Raw genomic sequence first — 23,019 nt, 5'->3', positions numbered from 1 at the left:
CTACATTAGTTGACCTAGAATCGTCCGTGTCTCACAGATATTCATTGAACGTGGGCTGAATGGGTCCCCGTTGAATGGTTGAGGGCCCCCTAGAGGGTTGAGGCCCATTGGGGCCCACCCTGCCCTGTAGCCCTGCACTGTAGCAGCTGCAGGGGCCTGTATTATGTCCCTGTAGCTGGTGAACCAGGCAGTAGAAGGGGATTTGTTCCAGGAACTGAGCCCTGAGCAGGGCTGAGTCGCATGAGCGGGACTGACCTTGCTTGACGGGGTTCTTCAATATTAAGTCCACTAGCAGGAAGCGGTCCTCTTTTCTAGGGCTTGCTGTCCAGCGGTGAGGTCAATTTTTACTTCGGTGTGACCGGGTGTTTCCGCTGTAGGTGTGTTGAGTTTTTTAGGGTGTTTTCACTGATGTTAACCTGATCGTCATTCTGGGTGACTGGTGCACCAAGCAGTGGATGGAGCTCAGTCCCTTGTGCAGATTTGATATTGCTCAGAGGTGATGTGGTGTTCCTTTTCTGGGTGCAGTGCTCTGTAAGGTATTCCTACTGCTAGGAATCTGTCCAGCTTCTCCTCATTTGTGTCAAATATTGTAGGGACCCTGAAGTTGTCACATACGCAGATCAAGCATTGCTTTGAGAGGCCTGGGTCTGTTACAGATTATAGTGTGCCCACTAACTCCCTACTCCTTGATAAAAAGGCTGTAGAAAAATAAGTTATTCTCAGGGTCATTGTTTGACAATATAATTTAAATGTATTAGATTGTGGGTTTCCAGTTAGTGTTACCCGGGTCTGTTTTGAAATTTCAAAATGTTAATGCTCACATGTTTTTAAACTACTCTGAGAAGAACTATTCGGGGTATGGTGTATACCAAGCACAGGAGTTTATAAAGGGTACCGGGCTGCAGAGTGTGATGTGATTTTAAGTATCTTCTGTCCTTCTCCTCCACAGGGGACAAGGGAAAGCTGTTGTGGGACGGGAACTGGGTGACTTTCCTCGACACCATGCTACAGATGATTGTGGTTGGACTGGCAGGTCGCAGCCTGCGGTTACCTACAAGGATTCGCTCTGTGTGTATTGATACCACCTCACACCAAGAATGGGTTTGCGAGCACGGCGACGGTAAACAAGGTAAAGTCTTGAGGGCTCCACTTTGAGCATAGCCCTAAGAAATGTCCTTCCCTTGAGCCCATGTAGGCTGCTTTTCTCTTGTATTATTTATGAAGTCTCCTGTTCTCTTGGATGGCAGCAGTGGCGTAGCGTGGAACGTCCACATGGGCGGTTGCCCCAAGCGCAAATTTTTAAATAAAAATATTGTGCCCCTTAAACTGTGGACCGTTAGCACCCCCTGAGCTAACTGGTTAGGGGGCGGAATACTTTCTTTTAAAATGTTGCCCCTGGTGCTGGCAACCAGTGGCAGCCCTCACTCAAACAGTGTTGAGATGAGAATTGTATATTTGTTGCTCGTTCCATACACCTCATCTCTGACCTTCCTTTTGCAGCTGTGAAAGTGGTTGTTAATCGTTGCTTGGACAACATCGTAGCAGGAGGGGTCCAGATCGCAGGACTGCATGCCACAGTAGCCCCCCGACGCCAGCAACAGCAGACTGCTCCCACCTTGGAGAAATTCATCTTCATTCCCTACTTCGAGGAGGAGTGCCTGGCCTCTGACTCCCGGCTCCAAAGCTTCCTGACCCTCTGCAAAGGTCAGCATCAGTACAGCGATTCTGCACTCTGCCCCCATTAGCCAATCCATCCCTGGAGATTTATTTCTTGTCTGCTGAAGGCGAACTGAGGATGAAAATTGGCAGACCACATCAGTAGCCTTAATGTATTCTTTTTTCTCTGTGAACAATTCGCCAGCTAATGCCTGCATCTTGGCAGTTGGCTTTTCTAATCAGAAAGTCGAGATTTTAATATTAACCTGCAAAAATATTGTGGCCAAATTTCTTGAAGGTAAGTATATACAGGTAAGAATACATTTACTATTCTTCACTCAATATATATGTGTCATCACAATATGAACATCTTCGAGGTACGTAGATGTGGAGTTAAGTATAGTAAAGCTACTCTCACCTATATGTACTTACTGCCAAAAAAATAGTGGTAATCGATATGTTGGCTACAATATTTTTCTGGTTCAATATTTTTACCATGATATTCTGTCATACAGTCAGCAGGTGCACTGTTCTTACAATTTACCTTTCCTTTGTACCTCAAAAATTGTGCATGGTGAGTTCTTAGGCAGCATCGCTGAACATCAGCTTCACAGGCTTACGTCTAGTGTAGCGAAGCTCTTCCACTTGCCATGCAGACTGTGCTGACCCTGTCCTTTTGTACCCCAGGAATTCCCAGTGCACAGACATTTTAAGCATAGACTCTAGGCAATATAGCTATCCCTCATGTAAACACAAATCTTGTAGACACAGACTGCAGAGAGGAGACCTGTATTTGAAGTTGCTCAGACCTTACTGGGTTATCTAGGCTGGTAGGGCCCATATGCTCTTGTATCTGTATGCTCCCACTGTGCAGTAGCCTATATCCTCGAATTTACAAATCAATCACCCTCCACATGTGCAGTCTTTGGATATGCTTGCTTTTGTCTGAGAGCTTGGAGAGATCGGTGTAGTAGATTTTCTTGATGTAGATGGTTTTTCAGAAATACATTTCTCTAAAGGGCAATCCCTAAACCCTCTAGCTATGGGCCAACAGCATCAGAGAGTACAATGGTGGGATTTCAAGGAGATCAGCCTTTGTGGAATGTGGCATCTGCCCAGAATGTGCAACACATTATTATTATTAGTTCGTTGACATACTTTGTGATCATAAAATGCTTTGTTTTCACCTTTAGCCCGGATTCAGGAGCTACAGGTGAAAGTAAAGCAGCATGGTGTCAGCTTGGCGATCCCAGGACTCAATGGTGCATACACTGCTCCAGCGACTGACAGCACAGAGAAAGGCCTTCTACATCTTCTCACCCAGGTTTGCCATCTGGAATTCAATGGAAACCTGCACTCTGAGCTGGAGAAAATGGTGACTCACCAGATGGGGCTCCTCCAAGAGGATCCGCTCTTGGCGGGGCTGCTGGACGCTCCACAGCTCAAAAGTTGTGTGGATATTGCGCTGGAGAACACGTCTGTTTCTAAAATGAAGATTGTGGAGGTGGGTTGAGGCCATGTGTTCTCTTCAAATAATGTGTCCCAGAGTCACTCCTTGTCCTGACCGCTTTCCTTCATCTTGCAGGTATTGGCAGGAGACGGTCGCATGTTCACTCGCATTCCATCTCTTTTGAACACACAGCCCATGTTGCAGTTAGATTATAGTGCCACAGACCTCTCAGTAGACACCCTGTCGGCAAGTGAGGACCAGCTCAGTGCAGCAGGAGTGTCCATTATTCAGTGGGACCCTGCAAGTGCCGCTCCAACTAATCTGAGTAATGCAGACCTGTTGGTGTGCAACTGCTCAGTGAACCTACTCCAGAACCCTCCCGAGAACCTCTCCAACATGGCGGCGGCAGTGAAAGAGGGAGGGTTTGTCCTGCTCCACACGCTCCTCAGGGGAGAAACCCTGGGCGAAGCGGTTGCTTTCCTCACAACGCAAGATGTTCAACAGAAGCCGGGCCTCCTTACACAGGTAAGATCTGGCTTAAATCGACTGTATAAAGAATTTTTTTCTCACAGCATCCTAGAGTCTGTATGAATGGAGGTCCAAGATGAGTAGCAAAGAAACAAGGTAGACACCCCTATACATCAGGAATGCATGTTCTGTTCTGGAACGGGCAACATTAGGAATGTGTGTTTTTATTCTGGAAGCAGAGAAGTAGGAGTGTGATCCAAACGGAAGTGGGAACAAGGGAAGTGTATAAAATGTAGCAAAAATAGGGAACTATAGCAATAGAGTGTATGCTTGCTTGCAACAGTAGTAGTAGATTGTGTGCGGTACTTGTGGAAAATACCAATACTAACAGTCATTCTCACTGTTTGTACCCTCCTTTCCCTTGACTGAATGAAAGGGAGGGCGGATTTCATCTGGCTTCTTTGAGCCACTCGCCAATGATTCCCCTCTCCTCCCTTTTCATAGGTCTCCATGAATCATCTTTATAATGCTTCTTTCCTTACTAATCCTGTCAGAACATGAGAGGAATTCTTCTGTCTTTTCTTACCATCACTGACCCTTGGCGCTCCTCTCCACATTTGCATTTGCAGACATATGGGAGGCATTGTTAGGTCTTGCTCCTTGGACATGTATATATTTATGTATATATTATTTATGGAAAGTGCACTGCAATGTCAGTCCCCTTTGTGAACTTTCAAAATCAAGAACTTCAACACTGCCCAGTAACTAGGAAGACATATATGTGGCAGTAATAGAATAGATAGCCCGAAGCCCGGCTCAGAGAGACACATAGTAAACTTCAGAAAGTGTGTTGATCAAATGTGCATAGACTGCTCGGCATACTGTTCCTCTTAGCATGAATACAGTGATCTATTCTTACTGCAGGGTGTAGGTCTGGGAGCCAGTGAGGGCCACTGCTGGTGTCATCTGTTTCTGGAGTTTGGATGAAAGAGGAAGAGTATTACGGAAGGAGTGTCTTGGATCCAGTCATCCTCATTGCAGAGAGTTTGTTAAAAAGATGTAGATGCTGGTGGAATCCTTGTCCTTGGTCCCTGAGAAGTGAGGCATCAGAGTGTGCATGAACATATTTAAGAGGTAGGGGGAGGGGTGGAGCTGGAGAAAAGACTTTGAGAGAAAGGCCTGTGGTTTTACTTGCTAGCGATGATTATTCTAAAACAGCAAAAGGTGATGGGTGCTAAGTGGCTCCTGCGCTTACTGCACCATAGGATGCAAGCAGCACGTCACCATAGGATGCAAGCCGCACGTCACCATAGGATGCAAGCCGCACGTCAACAATGAACCACAATAAAGCTGTTTGTGTTGCTGCTCAGAGGGACTTGGTGAGACATTTTGGGCCGAACTGTTCCTATTGGAGCAGGACCAAAACTGATTTGCATGGTAGAGGTGTGGCACACTCCGGAGTGCAGGGCTCACGGTTCGATTCCCAGCGCCAGAGGCCGATCAGCTCAGCACCATGTGACTCAATAGCTCACTTATTCTCCCCGATGGACCCCAACACCTTGAGACCCTTAGGGGTGATTAGTTTGCGCTTTACAAATACCATCTTATGTGGTTGCTGCAAATGTTGAATGCTAGAATGGATAAAAAAACAATGGCATGGAATGTGGCTAAAGTATCTCAAAGTGGCAGAAGCTTTTGTAGGTGTTCCACCCATCATCTTTTGTTGTTGTAATGGTTACTTAATAAGGAGTTGAATCAGCCAAGACAAGGTTTCTGGTGTTGGTGGCTTTCCATAGACTTTTTACAAGTGACCACATTGAAAGCAGCACAAAAGTCAAGGAGGATTTGTTTGGTCGAGGTGCTGTAACTGGTCTATGTCATGGTTGTGTCAAAACACTTACATTGTAACATTTCTGTGCTATACCTACAACGAGAATGTGTCCAGGGCATTGTTCCAAGAAGTGGTTAAGTTGGGATACTACTGCATTTTCATGTGCTACTGAGGGCTAGCCAAGAAAGGCAATAGTCTTGTAGTTCTCATATGTGTCACAGAGAGTGGGTTTTATCCACAAAGCACATCTATAACCTTGCCTTTGAAAGTAAAAGAAGTTGCTTGGTCTTGCCCCATTTTCCTTTTACCCACTCTTGGTACAGAAGGCACAGGCGAAGCAGCTGTTTGGTCACCTTTTATTGAACCATGTAGCCATAATGTTTCTCTTGCCGTTTGCTTGATAGGCGGAGTGGAAGGAGTTATTTCATCTAGCATCTCTGAACCTGGTTTCCATGAAGACGTCATTCTATGGCTCAGTTCTCTTCTTGTGCCGCCGGCAAGCTGCCCCAGACAAGACACCCATCTTTCTGCCTGTTGACCAGACTGACTACCACTGGGTGGAAACACTGAAGGTAAGCATCTATATTCTACTGAGACCCCTAAATTTAATGCATGATCACTCCTGCGGCCACATCCCAATAGGACTCATCCAGTCAATCAGTTCAGGCCATGGCTCAGTGGGAGGCGGGGTATAAAGGTCATTGAGAGGAAAGGTCTGTAGAGGGCATGTCACAAAAAAGAAGTGTGAAAGTCTGCAAAGAGAGCACTGTCTGTTGTGAATTGGAATGGTAGGTGTGGTATCACGAGGGACAGGAGAGTGGGAGAATGTGACTGGCTGTACCCATGACTTCCATCCGAGGCAGGCTTTGGTTGTAAAGAAGGAGTGTCTTCTCTAACCGGTTCCAATGGGACATCTCTTGCAGGCTGTGCTAGCAGATTCCTCAGAACACCCTCTCTGGCTGACTGTAACCTCACGTGGTGACTCTGGGATTGTGGGGATGGTCAACTGCTTGCGACAGGAGCCTGGAGGTCATAGGGTCAGGTAAGCAAGATAGTTGCGCACACTGGCCACTGGCATTTATGGTAAACCTACATGAAGTGAAGTGATGTTTGAATTTGTATTGAATTTATTTAGGGAACTAATTAGTGGGATTTACAACTGAGATCTGTGAATAGCAAGGAAGGACCAAAGGTTAGTGGCACACCCAACAGTAGAAATAGTGAGTTCCACCATTAGGTACTTTTAGGCTAAAAGAAGGACAAGCATATATATGGGTGTTTTGAATTGCTAACAATTATATGGTATGAAGAGCAAGAGTGCAGAGGACACCGACATAAAGAACAGAGCAAAATATTGAGAGAGAAAGAAACGTAAGAATGTCAAGAAGAAGCAGAGTAATGATCTAGACATGAGAAGATCAGGAGAATGTGCAGGGGTTTGAAAAAAAAGTCCAAAGGCTGGATGTTCTAGACTATGGATACTCCAAGTGCGGCCCGAAGACCGCATGCGGCCCACCTGGTCTTCACATGCGGCCCCTTGTGAACAGCAGCACTGGACTACTGTTTACTTGACAGAATACTAACATTCAGAAAGCTGCTAAAGAGGCAAATATTTATTTACATGCTTACTAAGGTAAAGGAAAAAAGTGAACAAGGTGTCCTGCACCACCAATCTTTAGGAACACATTCATTTTGAAGACATTGTGCCACAAAGATGTAAAATGATGATAAATTATCTTCAGAATTCAAAAAAGTGTATTTCATTAACGGGCAGAAATGTTTTACCTCAGTGCATCAGATATCACTGGATTGAGAGGCATTTATCAGAAGTGGTAGTTTCAAACATGAACTTAAAAACATGTGGGACCACTTGGCGACATAGGTTGTTATTATACTTGGAACATCATTATAGTTTATTAAATCAAACACAAGACAACATTTTGTAATAAAACAGATGCCTAGGCTCATACAATTTTAGTCTAGTAGGGAAGATGGGTTTGATTCCAGGTTTATGGTTTTACATTGTGCAATTTAGCCACCAGATGGGTATCTCCTTCCCTCTCAGGTTTTACATCAAAAGAGAATGCTTTGTCTTTGATTCTTGGTGCATGAGGTTAGAGTGTGGGTGGCAGACAGACACCACCTGAAGGCGCAGTTAGTTTTAGGATCGAGTATTTAAGTAAACCTTGAGCCAAATCAGAGCCTGGCTCTTATTAAAAGGGTCAGGTTCACACGTTTCACTCACCACTCTGGACTGGAAATATAGCACAAAGTGAGGGGTATTTTATTTTTCTTGCTGTTGTGTTGGCATGAGATACATATGGTTTGGGTGCCTATCAGGAAGGAGTGAGGAAAGGGCGAGTCCACTTCTGGGACATTCTGAAGCATGAGCAATCTGCTGCCTCCTTCAAAGGCGAGCCCAGCTTATAATGTAATACATAGACTTGGGCCTCCGCCACAGTAGGGGATCCAAAGTCTTTTACAGCCTGAAATATATTATGTTAGGAGTGGGTGAAGTTTCAAACATCACCCTTGAGGTCTGCAAGGTTTGTACTTTGTGCAATGTGGGATATTTGCAGAGGTTCCAACCTTCTCCTCTCTTCGCCTAAGGGAGAAGTATTTTTGTGATATAATTTATTTTGCAAGAACAACCTCCAGTTAAAAGTCAGAATGTTTTCCCCCTAATCTTATATTTTATGAAGATTTTTTCCCGTTGTTTCACAGATATCTGTGTGTAAATCGCATGTTAGAAGTAAAAATCCAAGTAAGGCCTGTGCCCCTTCAAAGTTTGACAAATTGAGTTAGGTAACAATGGCACATAATATTTAAGCATCATTAAGGAAACAATGCGTCAGTATTCTTTCTTTGCCTTGCAGATGTGTTTTCATTTCCAACTTGGGGCCATCATCTAGCCTCCCAAATTTGGTGCCTCATGCAGTCGAGATGCAGAATCTGCTCTGCCAGGACCTGGTCATGAATGTTTACCGGGATGGCCAATGGGGAAGCTTCCGTCACATCTTGCTGCCGCAAGGTAATCATATCTAGCAGTGTTGTGAAGGGTTAAAGAGTTCCTCTTCTGACATTATTACATAGGTATGCATGTGTGCTCATGAACTACACTGTCCTGTGTGTCTGGACTTGCACGACCCATTGTAGAATTATTAAATTCCCCTTTCCTTTTACTCTTCAAATGCTGTCTCAAACACCCTCATACTGTGTCTACACAAGTCCCTCGTTCATCCTTGCACAGCCCTGGCCAATTACTTATTTGTTCTTTGAATTGCCTTGTACCGTAACCTTTAATTCTGCCATCATATGGCATGTTCAGGCTGGAGAATCACATCACAGGACGTGCATAGGTTCTCCTTTAATTTCCCTGTAATATTTCTATTTTACAGATCACCCTGAAGAAGAAACAGACTTTGCATATGTGAATGTTCTGACCAGGGGAGACCTCTCATCCCTGCGATGGATAGCCTCCCCTCTGCGGCACTTTAAAGCGACGAACCCCAATGTACAGCTCTGCAGAGTCTACTATGCCTCTCTGAATTTCCGTGATATTATGCTAGCAACGGGGAAGCTCCCACCCGATGCCATCCCAGGTAAGCCTCCATCATAGGCACACTAGCATCCAAATAATCCTAAAGACCTGATATAGCGCTTGGTAGATGGTGCTCCATCTATGAGGGTGGAGAAGGACATTCATTAGGTTTGTCACACTGATGGACTACCGGCTGCCAAATTTAGATATCACTGCAGGCACAGCAGCGATTTCTGCACCTTGATAGGAACTGCCGTCATAGAGTTTGTCATTGAAAAACAAAAACAAAAACCTGATGCCCACACCCGCCAACCTTTTTCCCTGGTGCAGGGGTCATTAGTTTTTCTTTTCGACCAGGTTTTACAGGAGTTTAAGGAACAGAAAAATAAGGTGGGCGCAATGCCTCTCCTCTGATGGCCCTCTAATCTGTTGGGCCTTGAGGGGAAGTTTTCCATCAGCTGAGCCAACATGGGCTCCCTCAATGGAAAGCTGGCTGTCCTTTTGACCCTAAATAGGCCAGGCAGGCCATCGGTTTGGCAGAGATATTGTACTCCAGCATATTTGTGACTGAGTACCCTGTCCGCTAAACTCTAAATCTGCCTCTAATTCCTAAATGAGTTTCCATGCTACGTGAGGGTGTTAGCACAAGCTCAGTCTTCATCACAAGTGAAACTCCATCCTAACAATGTTTAAAATCAGAGTTAAGAAAATGAAATTCTGTTTTTGGTCAATTTAGCTTCATGTATTAATTGAATATCAGACGACGGCTTGATATGTTTTCAGGTAGACCAGATCTTGCACCCAAAATGTCCTCAAATAAAGCTGGGTATTTATTGCCAGCGTAGGAGGATGCTGAGGTCCTGATTTAAAACGAGATCACCCAGATAGCCCATGCACATGTGAAAGTATACTGGAGATAGTACTGCTTCAAGGCGTGCTGCAAGCTGTACTGCATGGGACGCTGGAAGGCAAACACATGCTCAAGGCATTGTTACAAATGTTCTTTAACTACATAGAAATATTTATTAAGACCCCATGGCCAGTGGTGTACTTCCTAACTGTGCCTGTTCGCTTCGAAGGCAGCTTTGCTAAAATTTGAGTTAAAGCTTGAAATCTTTTGACAGGCATATTGTCATAAACCTTCACCACCATGTGGTGTTGTGTTTTGACTTTGATTTCCACTCCCTCCTCAGTCCCTGTACACAGGGCCGGACTGGGAACCAAAACCGGCCCTGGCAAAGTGCTCGGCCCCCCTTCCTCCCGGCAGGGGGTTGGGGGTGCAACCGCTCTCTTTGCCGGGGCCGGTTTTCTGCCGATTTTGCAGCTATGCTATGCTGCAAAAACGGCCATGTAACAAAAACGACCCTCAGGGGCCCAAAACCGGCCCCCACCCGCGCGGCGTACGGGGGGATTGCTCAGTGTCCACTACGGTCAGTCCGGCCCTGCCTGTGCACTTTGAATTTCCTTTCTTCGTTGTCCCAACGCTATTCCAAAACAATAAATAAAATGAAATAACAAAAGATCCAGATCTACAAATAAGCATGAGTACACTTAATTTGATAGCACCACAGTTTCAGAGTCAGATTTATGTTAAAACACAATCAAGCAAACACGGAAGCTGCTTCACCACAGAGTTTTACGTGGTTTTGAACATTGTTTTTAAATATTTATTTACTTCAACGTTATTCCTGAAACAGGGGCAATTCTCCCATTCCTTTCCTGTTCTTGTTCTTTATTTATGTGTATGGCACCACACATGCTCCATGCCCCTTGTCCTTATTTGTCTATGTGTAAGTCACACTCACAACTCCAGAAAAGCTGATTTTATCTCAAACGTTGAAAAGCACTAGTGCAAGGAGGCAAAGGTGATTCCCTACCCATGGATTGCAATGTTAGATTTCTAACCAAAGAGTGCCCAAGTCCCAGTTTCGGTAGATCCGGAAGCTGTATAATCAACGAAAAGAGTTGTTAATCTGTAGTCCAGTGTCTCCTAAAATCACGCGACGATTGTACAATTCTGGGGTGAATCTGGCCTGTCACTGGAAGAATTTTGGATTAGGGTCTATCACTCTTTAGCTTTTCCAGTTCTGCAGGAATTCAACCTTTCCATAAACTGGCAGACTTTAGAAGATGTACGGGGAGAGGTCATGTTTGTCACTCTTTTCAATATCTAGTCTTAAATATGAAATTGTACTTTAAAAGAATGGTGCAAAGGCATTCATTACTCACTCTGAACAGAACTGGAATGTTAACATCAGTGGCGAGGAGTTGGGAGACTATTAAGTTCCCAATTTGCATATTTTGAATTTATTTTCTTCTTTTTCACCTGCCCTTAGTGCTTTGAATCAAGCATGTTCTGACATACAACACAATACAAATAACATTTTCCGTAAGCCCTAAGTTGGTCAGACGTGTGCTTGGTTAAAATGACCTCTCTGCCCTCAAGTTTATGCCATGCAGTTTCTCTCATGGGTAACAACCAAAGATTGTGATTATACTTTGGTTGTCATTGGTGCGGCCTCCATTCTTATACAGGAAACAACATTTAGACTAGGTCATGCCAAACCTTTTGCTGTTGCTTTTTAACCAGAGCTGTAAACATACCGTTAAGCACACTCCTTGTTGAGGATCACTTTTGATACTGTGGCTATCTTTGATAGTAACACAGTTCAAAAAGGGGTGTGGCCTCAAATGTGTTACTTTTTCAAGCTTTACATATGAATGGAATACCTGTGTAAATAGTCTCTGTTAGCCATACAAATGTAGGTTTACTGTTACTCTGGTATATCTTATCAATTGCTGGGATCTTCTTCTTTAATACTCTGTCTTGTTTGGGGTCAATTTCTAGAGACCATCTCTGGACTATTGTGCCCACTTTTAGAGGTCACAGTTCGAGATGCATAAACTCATATGAACGTAATGAGCTGGTATCTTGATTCTTATAAAGCAAGACCTAAAATAATATTAATTTGTTTAACCAAGAGAAAGCAGAAAAAAAGGACAGGATAAGACTTTTAAATTTGTTTCTTTGATCAATGATTCTAGAGCATGGACATTAGACTTTGGGGTTTAGCCTTTGAGCGAAATAAGGAGACCGCTTTTATTTGAAAGTTTAGGAAATGCATGGACTGGATTGCTAGCAGAATTTATATGGTCAAATCTAATAATAGAATTTAAGGATACCTTAAACAAACGGAGTGAAAGTTAAGCTGGAGATCAAAGTGACTTAGCCGCTACAGAAAAGAAAACTAAAATGGTCCCTGCTTGCAAATCCTGGTACTAACTGCTGTTCTGTATTGTTTCTAAGTCCTGAGACATTTATACAAATACAATTTTTTTTTAGGTGACTTAGCATTGCAGCAGTGCGTGCTGGGACTTGAGTTCTCAGGCCTTGACCCAGCTGGCAAGAGGGTTATGGGATTGCTTCGTGCAAAAGGTCTAGCAACAGTGGTGGATGCAGACCGGAGTTTCCTGTGGGATGTCCCAGAGAATTGGTGAGTGTGGGTCACGTTTTGTAATTAAGATTTTCATCATGCCTACGCAGAAAAGTAATATCTGGAAAACAAGTAGAACAAGAGGTTGTAAGCAAACAGGGATAGACAAGGGTGGAAGGGAGCACAACAGTAAACTCCACAGAGGTCTGGACTACACAGGAAGATATGATGTTGTGGATTGGACATGTGCTGTTAAGCCAAGATCTTGGTCTTCGAATATGTGGTGAAGTCACATTTTTTCACTAAAGCTGTTCAGGTACACATTTATTTGTGGTGATCTGTCAAAAGCATCGTAGGGAGAATACGCCATTATTTCTGCTTATTCTATTAGAAACCATTGGGTTTCACTGGAAACCTGATTAACTCCAGTCAACAGACTTGGCGACCCAGGAAGGAAGTGCTAATTTTATCCATTTAAATCGATTTTCTTCCCTGGACAATACCAAGGTGACTTGTGATTGGCCAATCTCCCAGAAGATGGCAAAATGAGTGTGATCCACAATGAAAAAGTCAAACCAGGAGAGCATTGATCCAGCAAAGGACATTTACTGACCTAAGATGTCTGTAGGAGGATCTGGTGGTCCATGGTGTTCAATGCTGCAGGGAGATCTTGAAGACCAAGCAAGGACTTCAAGTCACATTGTTGTAATATAATAATAATTCCAGATTTGTAAAGCACACACTTATCACCCTAAGGGCATCCAGGCACTGAGGGCCATCAGGGAAATTAAGTTAGCTATTGCACTGAGTCACACAATGTTGAGCTGCCGCGGGCGATCGAACCATGAGCCCCTTGCTTCAGAGTCACCCGCTCAGGCCGCTGCTCCACACCTCTCCCACATAATATATACCGCAGCCTGTCCTAAGAGCTGATTGAAAATCACCACAAAGTTTCCATCCAATGGTAAATGTGCAAGCTGGATGACAGCACAACCGTCTATCAATCACCTTCCTCAGAAAGGAAGGAATCAGGATTGTTTTTTTGTGTTTCAAGTGCTGTGGGGTCAAAGGTGAATCTACTAATCACTTAGGGCCATATGTATCAAGCAAATTTGCATTCGTTTGCGAATGCGAATTAGCCAAATGGTATGTATTAACCCCTTGCATGCTGATGACGGAGCGGTTCCGTCATCAGCTACGGGTGAGCTGTGCTGATGACGGAACCGTTCCGTCATGACTCCGCCCGCGCAAGGCGGAGTCAGCATGGGCGGGGAATTCCCGTCGCACACAAGGGGTTAAGGAAAATCTGGTGCAAAACAAGGAATCGCAAAATTTACGATTCCTTATTTTGCAAATGCATTTAAGGAATCGCAAATTTTGGGATTCCTTAAATGCAATGTATGAAGCAAAAAAAAAATGCAAATTGTCCTTAAGGAATCGCAAATTACCACCAACTTCAAGTTGGTGGTAATTTGCGAATTCCTTGAAAAATGCAAATTTTCGCGTTTTTCAACGTGCCATGTGACGCACATACATGCCCTTAGGGCATGTATGTGCGCCACATGTGCACCCATGCCTTTTTCAGGGGTGCAACAGGGTGACCTTTGGACACCCCTGCACCCTTGAAATTATTCTCAATTTGCGATTCTCAAATTGCAACTCGCAAATTGAGAATAACTTCCCATTCATTCCTATGGGCCTCCTGGCCCATAGAAATGAATGGGAAAGTATTCCTTAATTGCGATTCGCAATTTGCTAATCGCAATTAAGGAATACTAAGAATTTGCAAAAAAATTGCGAATTTGTACATACATCCCTATTTGCGATTCTGAAATAGTGATTTCTATAAAATCGCTATTTCAGAATCGCAAATCAGGTTGATGATACATATGGCCCTTAGTGACTTGTATATAGGTGTCCTAAAATTGTGTTCTCAAACCACTCTTGTGATGTAGATTTCTGTTATAGCCACTGAACATAAATGTTATGGCAAGTGGCCCACATACGCTTGCTCAATGTCAGTACAACTTTGGGAAAAGAGCTTGGTACAGGAGTGGACTAACACCCCAGCAGTAAAAGGGTTAATCAAGAGCGGGACTGATCTTATTTTTAATGACCTTAGACGACACAGCTGAATTCAAGAAGTGACAGCAAGTATTTAATAAAGGGACAGTTAGTGTTTGGAACGAGACCAGTATGTTTGGGATTGAAAACTGCATATATCTATAAGCAGAGTCCTAGGTACGTCACTACATAGTTGAAAACCAGTGCAAATGGTAAAGAGGACTGGCTGCAGCATCTCTGCAGTAAGTTCACAAAAAGACTGCTGTGCACATGACTGAAGAAAGACTGCCTAGGGGTTAGGCCCTGCAGAGGAGAAATAGGCCACAGCAGACTTTTATTACTAGAGTACGCTGTCCTAGCTCCAACGCTATATCCTAAAGATGCACAGTAGTGACGCATCCAGAATAGCATTGTGAAGAGAATCATATATTATTCAATCAACCAATTATTTCAAGTTCAAATAACTTAAGTGCACCTCTCTGGACTTCATCCTTATAAAATGTTTAAACCTTCAGTCACATGGGTTTTGGTTTGCCCTATCATTAACAAGAAAAATGCTACTTGCATTATGTGATCTCTTTGGATCTTACATCAGAACCATTTCCTTTCTTCTTTCGGTCATTGAGCGTGCTAGATAAGAGGACACTGGAGACCTTGCACATTACTAAATTCAAGTAAAAAGTGAACAAGTGAAAGGGGCACAAATGGGGCTTATCGGGGTACCAGTGTCATCAATGGGGTCTCTTCTGCTGAGAGCTGGGGTTTTGGCACCAGGAATTAGTCATTGGTTGAGGGCTGGTGGAGCCTGCAACAATCTCTATGGGCAACCTCCCTAAGAACCAGTCTCCTGGTAATCGGTTTAACATTTTCTCATGTTAGCCTTTTTCAATTCAACCATTTGTAAATACCAATAAAACAATTTCACTGATATGCATAGCACAATTGCCCTTTCCTAAATGGAATGCTTTTTTGATCCCTATTTGCAGGTCCTTGGAAGATGCTGCAACTGTGCCTGTAGTGTATGCCACTGCTTACTATGCCCTGGTGGTCCGTGGCCGCCTGAAGAAGGGTGAGAGTGTGCTCATCCACTCTGGTTCTGGCGGTGTGGGTCAGGCTGCTATTGCCATTGCCCTGAGATTTGGCTGCCGTGTTTTCACAACTGTGGGTAAGTTATGAATGTGCCTATTCTGTTAACAGATACCACCCACCTATTTATGTCCCATCCATTGCCTCAGCTTGATTACAAGCTTCCCTCAAATCACGCTCCCTGGTTCCGCCTTTATACACAGAGTAAAAATGTACTGCTTATCCTTGGCTCTCTTTCCTTTAACCCATCATGGCTTCCCCTGTCTCTTCACAGACACAGGTGTCCTGCCTGTGTCTCCAGACTTCAGGTATACAACCACATGAATCATTTCATCTATGCACATATACCACCCCAATCTTGCCTGTGTCTGTCCTTAAAGCCCAGTTTTTCGCCTTGGCATGGAATGCTTTCTCCCCATTCTAAATTGAGCAAGCCTTTCCTTGTCCATCTAACTGCAGGGTGTGCCAATCCTCATAGGGCTGACACTTAGATACATGGTTGCTACTCTTGAAGTCATGGTTCCTTATAAGTTGCCCCATCACTGCCTGATCTATTCTAATCTTGAATTATTCCTGTAGGTTCTTTGGAGAAGAGGGAGTATCTGCAGGCCAGGTTCCCCCAGCTAGATGAAAGCTGCTTCGCCAACTCCCGAAATACATCTTTTGAGCAACATGTTCTAAAGTCAACGAATGGTAAAGGTGAGCATGAGAAAACAACATAAGTGGGGCTTGGTAGCAATGGACCTCAAAGGGTGAATCCAGTTGGTGAACACAAAATGGATATAGCAAAAATTGCTTAATTGCAGGTACAGTAGATGTGGTACACAAAGGGAGAACTGAAAAGGCAAGGAGAGGAGCATGACTGGTGCTTAGCAAATGGGGAAAGAAAATGAGGAATGGTGGATGGAGAACTCAGACAGGGCATGAAAGGATGGAACCATAGATGGTGTATTGGGAAAGTGTAAAAGGGGGTATGGAGGAGTGGTAGCTTTACAATGGCATGGATGAAGGGCAGAAGTAGAAGAGTCCTGGAGGAGACAAAGTGGGAAGAGGGCACGCAAGAGAGGCTATTAAGGATGCACGAGGAGGGGGAACAGGAGTAGACCGGAAGAGAGCATGCAGAGGACATGGGATATGTAAACCATGTAAGGTACATAGGTAGTTTAGTATGAAAGGCATAAAATGTAAGGTCTATGGATAGTGTTTTATGAGTGACATTCAGGGTGTAGCATAATGGTCCCATGGAAGGTATGGTAGGCAGGGGCTATGGATGATGTCTTATGAAGGACGATGAGGGATGAGCAGGAAAGCGCCGGCAAAGTACTTTATGATGTGGCCTTGGAGGGCGTAATATGAAAAGAACGTGGACGGTGCAGAATATATTGACTTTGGACAATGCTTATTGAAGGAAACATTGGTTTTATGAAGGGACCTTAGGCAGTACAACATGAAGGAATCCTGGAGGGTTGAGTATGGAATGTGCATGGAGTCTCCAGAAGTTATGTGATTCCTCTTTTGCAGGTGTTTCCTTGGTGCTGAACTCCCTGGCAGAGGAGAAACTGCAGGCCAGTCTACGCTGCCTGGCCAGGCATGGACGCTTCCTGGAAATTGGCAAATATGATCTGTCCAACAACAACCCCCTTGGTGAGGCTCCCAAAGCTGCACATGCTGCCACAAGGAGTCGCTTAGCACGTCTGAATAAGATACACTAGCCTTGCCAGTTGCTCTCTTACATTTTAACATAGCCATATAATATGCATCCTAAACAAGACTTACACACAGACTTATAGGTGTCAACAGACACATTCACACAAATAAAGAACAATATATTGGGCATTGGCACACATTTGTGAGATACAGATTCATTCACATTCTGAGAATGATCATGGGTACAGACTTTCAAATATCCACAGGGAAAGACCCATACCTACTATTGAACCTGGAACCTTAGATCCACACACCGTCTAATGAAATCCCCATATAAAAGCTTACACAGCGCACACCAGCACCTGATAACTTACAATTCCGTTTTGGTTTATCAAAAGTCTAGCAGTATTGACAGATTGGATTTAACACAGAGCCCGATATGTTGGCATCCTACAGAGCCACGCTGTATGACACAAATACACAGATAGGCGCAGACTCCAACATGTACACAAATCATAAAGTCAAATGCACACCTATTTCAAGATGAAAACAATGTTTTCATCCACTCAAGTGAAACAGTATTTCTTCCACAATGGGGCCTAGAGATTATGTGACTTTCTTTGAAAAAATACATTGAAGTAAAAAATGAATCATTCATCATTTCTATGTCTCTAACGCTGATGAGACTTTAGCAAGTAAGCCCCCAACCTGTCCTTGAGTTTAAGAGGTTGGTGAGTGTTTAATTCTCCGAACCTGCCACTGACTTTGGGATGCTGGTGCGTCTTCAATGTCCTTTACCAATTGCGGAAGTTGAGCAGTTTGTGAGTCACTGTTGCTTTTCACTTGTCACTGATACCGCTACACCTCTAACTTGTCCTCTTGACTTGTCCTCCCTAGGAATGGCTCTATTCTTGAAGAATGTGGCATTTCATGGTATTCTCCTCGATGCACTGTTTGAGGAGGGGAATGCTGAGTGGGAGGAAGTGTCAGACCTAGTGAAGAAGGGGATTCGAGATGGAGTGGTGCTACCCCTGCGGAGCACTGTCTTCCAGAGGACAGAGGTAGAGGCTGCTTTCCGATTCATGGCGCAAGGGAAGCACGTCGGCAAAGTATTGTTGAAGGTAAGTTATAACCTGAGAGCTGGACTATAAGGGATCCTGTCCTTTTAGGGGAACATATATAAATGTGTACTACTTAGGGAGGATGATGGTAGAACGTGACATTGATGGGCAGATTGTTTTATCAAGACACATATTATATGCTGTCGATATTTTGTGTAGGTGGTAAGTTGAGTGGGGATGTGACCTCGACATATGTCATATGTGCATGCATGAGAGAATCATACCAGCAGGCATGAGAGAGGGCTATTTTAGTGCTGGGTTGGAGGGTAAATGGCATTTTAAAAGAGAATCACCTACTATCTGTACAGCAAAAGATGGGCTGAATAGGGTTTGACCATTTACTGGAGCTGTGGAGGGAGCTGGAGTCTATAAGGAGGAGTCCACAAGAAAGAAGAAATGTAATGGGGGAGCCCTTGTTCCTCATTGCTGAGGATGCAAAGGTCATGTGTGGGGTTTTAGTATGCATTGCCCTTAGGATCTTTTGTAGGTACTTGTGTGACTGGCATGAATTGTCATAGACATTGGCATAATATGCATAGGCAGCATTTAGGATCCTTTGGCCTCAGGATCCCCACATGTATGATAGGTGTGTGTGGTTTGTAGATTCCTTGGCCCTGTGGAACCCCACAGACACTGGTGTCATAGGTGTGTGGTTTGTAGAATCCTTTGTTCTCCGGGGCTCCATAGACACAAGTGTATTAGGTGTGTGTGGTTTGTAGAATCATTTACACTCCAAATCATATAGACACAAGTGTGATAGGTATGTAGTTTTAGGATTCTTTGCCCTCAAGATTCATATAGGAACTGGCGTCATAGATGTGTGGTTTGTAGAATCCTTTGCCCTCTGGATTTCCATGGACACAGGTGTGATATGTGTATGGTTTTAATGTTTTACCCTACAGATCTCACATATCTCTCTTGTCACAGGTGTGATGTGAATGTGTGTGTGTTTAGAATACTTTTATCCAAGGGTCCTTGTGGGCAACGTTGTCATAGGCATAGCTCTGGTAACTGATTGACTGGGAAGCCCAGATATGGCACTTCTGAGGGGGCTGGGTCTTTTTGAGTTATGAGAGCGAACAGTTCTTTCTTCAAAGAGTAAATCAAAAATGGGCCTTTAAAAGGACAGAGTTGCTTTCACAATTGCAGTCCCCTGAGCTGTGCACATGCGAATTAGTTTGACAGTTCCTGGCCTTGGTTCTGTGTGCTGCAGGAGTGGGGTGTCTCCTGTCCTTTGGGTCGCCCTCATACATGAAATTAACCTGATCGCAATCTTATAGTTCCAAACAGTTTCTCCTCGAATTATAACTATGCAAGGATTTGGAAAATGCTGTGAGTGAAGGGATCTTAAGGTTTACAAAAATAAAGGTGATTGTAAATTAGCAACAAGCGATGTATTTTTCAGAACAAACAGACTGCTTTATGCATTATACACTGAACCGGCTGGGAGTTATTGCTACGAAACTATAATTTTAATCCCAGTAGAGTGAGGCACATGAGGGCATTTAGTCACAACCATTGGCTGCTATCACAGTGATCCATGAGGTGTCCTAACCTCTTCCATTCTGTGTTCTCTACAGGTCCGAGATGAAGATCAGAAGTTCCCCAGGGGTGAGACAGAACCGGCGCTTCTGAGGGCCATCTCACGCACATCATGCCCACCTGAGAAGTCCTACGTCATCACGGGAGGTCTTGGAGGTTTTGGCCTTGAGTTGGCTCAGTGGCTGATAGAAAGAGGGGCTCGTCACCTTGTGCTAACATCTCGTTCCGGAATACGACATGGTACATATCAAAAGCGGCCAGGCATCACAACATTTTGCAATCATTAAGGCTTCAATATAATTATTTAAAATTAGAAGAGCCATCCAATCCCCAGTTTCCATAACTTCTTTGATCCTGTTTCTCTGAAATGATGCCACTGTATAGTTTCAGTAATTTTGTAAATGTAGTTAATCAAACATAATCCGACAACGTAGAAAAGATTTATTCTCTAGAAAGAGTGTGTACATAATATTTTTGATGAATGGGATTTTATTTGAAACCTCACAGTGCTGCTTTGAGCACATTCATAGAGCTCCAAATTCCCTTTGTGGGTTAGGAGAGCCTTCCAGATATTGTGAGGGTTATTTGAGAGGACGAGGAGGCCCTCTGAGAGGTAGCCATTGCTTCTCAGCCCTAGAAGAATACTCTGGGGGATGCAAGTGTTCCCTGAGAACCAAAGGTGACTGGAAGGAAGTGAGATCTAACAATCTAGGAATGAATAGGTAAAATATTAATGTCAACTTATCACATGGTCCCTTCCTCACATGTGTCCTGCTGAGAGTTTTAAATTATCACCATCAGTTCACTAGTACCCCCAAAATTAGCTTCATCAGCAATTGCATGAGTATGGCTAGAGGGAAAAATATAAAAATGAAAACATATACATAAAACTTTGCACTTTAGTATGCCTCTTGTTTTTCTGTTTACAATAATGTGGCGGGAGGGGGGAGGGGTTCTATTATTTTTCTCTGTCTTGAATTGTCATTTTTTCTGGGTTGGTGCCCTGTGTTGCCCCGACCATCTGTCTTTTTTTTTGTTTTCCCCCCTTTGCTTCGAGTGCCTTTTGCCATTGTATCTTTCTGTACATTTCATTTGCAGTTTTGCTATCATGGAAATCTTGGACTTTCTATGGAAAAAAAACATCTAAACGATATGATTTGATATTTCAGATTTCAGTGTTCTGTTTTATTCCATAGAGTTCAACATATATTTTTTCCTTCATTCATCAAACCTTATGTCTTTGAAGGGTACCAAGCAAAGCGCATCCAGGACTGGAAGACGATGGGGGTGCAGGTCATAGTGTCCACCAAGGATGTTGGATCTTTGGAAGAAACTTGTGATCTTCTAGAAGAAGCTTCTGAAATGGGACCTGTTGGAGGGATCTTCAACTTGGCCATGGTGAGCATCATGGGAACTAGGAGGAGTGGAAAGAGGATAGTTCAAGCACATGGCAGTGGGGTGGCATCCAAAGGAAAATAAGACCGGAAGGCCAAATCCATGGCAATGGGGATTAAGATTAAAAGACAAAGGGGGTTACAGAGGGTCATGACAAATCGTGGTAGGGTAACAGTTTCAGTGAACTGGATAAAAGTGAAAGGTGGATGAGATGAACAGCAGAGGGGAAAAGCATGATTGGTGTTGGAGAGGTTATGGAGTGTGGTAGTGCACATTCTGACCACAGTTAGCGACTCAAGATGTGGACAAGGTAAATCAGCAGTCATTATCCCCCTCACATCTCACAGTGGTTTCTAGTCAGTAAGATCTCTCTAGTTCTTGATAGGGGCGCTCAGGACACTCAAAGATTTTATTGATTTTATCTACACTATGGACATCTTGTTATGGTGAATAAATTATTTTTTTGCTAGGTTGAAGACAATAGATGAATACATCTTGGATCTAATCTAAGACACTTGATTTCAAGGAAAATATGTAGGATTATCTATAAATTGTAGGATATCTAAAACGTTTTAGCTTAGGAAAATCAACCAGTCTATCGGAACCTTATCCTCAAGTTCTCATGAATTAAGCAAGGCAGTTGTAAGAAAACTATGAGCAGTCCTGTTTGAAAAATCATTGGAGATTGGTAAAGTCCATGAGGTGTACAGAAAGTTAGAAGTAGGAACTGAAAGATCAAAATATTCCCACAGAAATTACAGTCCAATGAGTTGAACTTTATTATCCGTAACCAATAAATAGGAGAGATGGCAACTGTGAGGCTTGCAGGATCCTGCCTCTGATCGCGTGATGCATCTTCCTCACAGGGAGAAGACCACGACCACACAAACAATAATGCGCATTGCAAAAAGTGAGCCTGATAATGACTAAACTGAGTGCTCCCTCGTCACTCAGAGTGGAACCGTATCATATAAGCATTGGAGGCAAAACATGCCTTTGCTAGACGGCGAAGAAAACCAGAGAGAGCTGGAAATGTGAAACAAGTGGAAGAGAAAAGCAAGCCTGTAGAGATTCGGATGTCTGCATTTCAAATGGCCACCACCAGCCACATGTCCTAACACACTCATGCCAAGGGATCTGACAGCCAGCTTTGTCCTGAGGATGTGATTGGGATGCAGGGAATCGCTAACCGGTATGATATCTTAGGTAAGAGCCATCTGGCCTGGGTGTTTCCTGTTTGGCAACGTATTTGGCTTTTGGACTTGAAGTGAATCACTAGCAAATCAGGAACAAGCAAGGGCAGGTAGAAGGCAGACTTGTCACTAGGAGCTAAATAGCTGAATAAAAAAGACAGAGATATGCTTTTAGAGCAGATACAACTTTGGATCTCCTTAAAGTCACAGACGTCCCTTATACTATATGAATGCATGGATTTAAATCCCATATGTGGTCTTCAAAGATCCTGAACAGCTGTGTTGATCTAGCTTGTAAAACGCAAAGAGCTAAGAACTAAGTTTAATGCATGGTAAGAGAAAATCACAGCCTAACTTGTTGTGACTCGTGGTCTTCCAAGTAGGCAGTTTTTAAAAGCATCTAACTCCCAGGAAGGACATTCATATGAATTTGTCAATAGCTCAGAGCAGGCAGACGGTGGCAATGGTGCAGTGCCAATTCTTGGCAGCACATAGGCTGAGACTTTTGTTATGGAAATAGAGAGAAACTTCTCTCCATTAAAGGAAACATCAAAAAGGCATTTGTAGCTCCCCAGTGCATCCTGTTTCCTG

General features: G+C 43.6%; 1 protein-coding gene across 1 annotated transcript in view; it reads left to right on the top strand.

The window, feature by feature from the left end:
- The window catches only part of FASN (fatty acid synthase), a 132,888-nt gene that overhangs the window by 86,770 nt on the left and 23,099 nt on the right, over nucleotides 1–23,019 (top strand). Inside the window, exons 20-34 of the mRNA XM_086931198.1 lie at nucleotides 950–1,129; nucleotides 1,501–1,704; nucleotides 2,850–3,160; nucleotides 3,242–3,631; nucleotides 5,810–5,977; nucleotides 6,329–6,447; nucleotides 8,282–8,436; nucleotides 8,804–9,007; nucleotides 12,290–12,440; nucleotides 15,431–15,609; nucleotides 16,110–16,229; nucleotides 17,052–17,174; nucleotides 18,075–18,298; nucleotides 19,879–20,080; nucleotides 21,087–21,238. Of these exons, the coding sequence (XP_086787324.1) occupies nucleotides 950–1,129; nucleotides 1,501–1,704; nucleotides 2,850–3,160; nucleotides 3,242–3,631; nucleotides 5,810–5,977; nucleotides 6,329–6,447; nucleotides 8,282–8,436; nucleotides 8,804–9,007; nucleotides 12,290–12,440; nucleotides 15,431–15,609; nucleotides 16,110–16,229; nucleotides 17,052–17,174; nucleotides 18,075–18,298; nucleotides 19,879–20,080; nucleotides 21,087–21,238 (2,882 nt within the window). The remainder of the gene's footprint in view (nucleotides 1–949; nucleotides 1,130–1,500; nucleotides 1,705–2,849; nucleotides 3,161–3,241; nucleotides 3,632–5,809; nucleotides 5,978–6,328; nucleotides 6,448–8,281; nucleotides 8,437–8,803; nucleotides 9,008–12,289; nucleotides 12,441–15,430; nucleotides 15,610–16,109; nucleotides 16,230–17,051; nucleotides 17,175–18,074; nucleotides 18,299–19,878; nucleotides 20,081–21,086; nucleotides 21,239–23,019) is intronic.

This window comes from Lissotriton vulgaris, chromosome 7, assembly GCF_964263255.1.
Source record: "Lissotriton vulgaris chromosome 7, aLisVul1.2, whole genome shotgun sequence".
NCBI classification, from domain to species: Eukaryota; Metazoa; Chordata; class Amphibia; order Caudata; family Salamandridae; genus Lissotriton; species Lissotriton vulgaris.
This window is presented reverse-complemented; position numbering and strand designations above follow the sequence as displayed.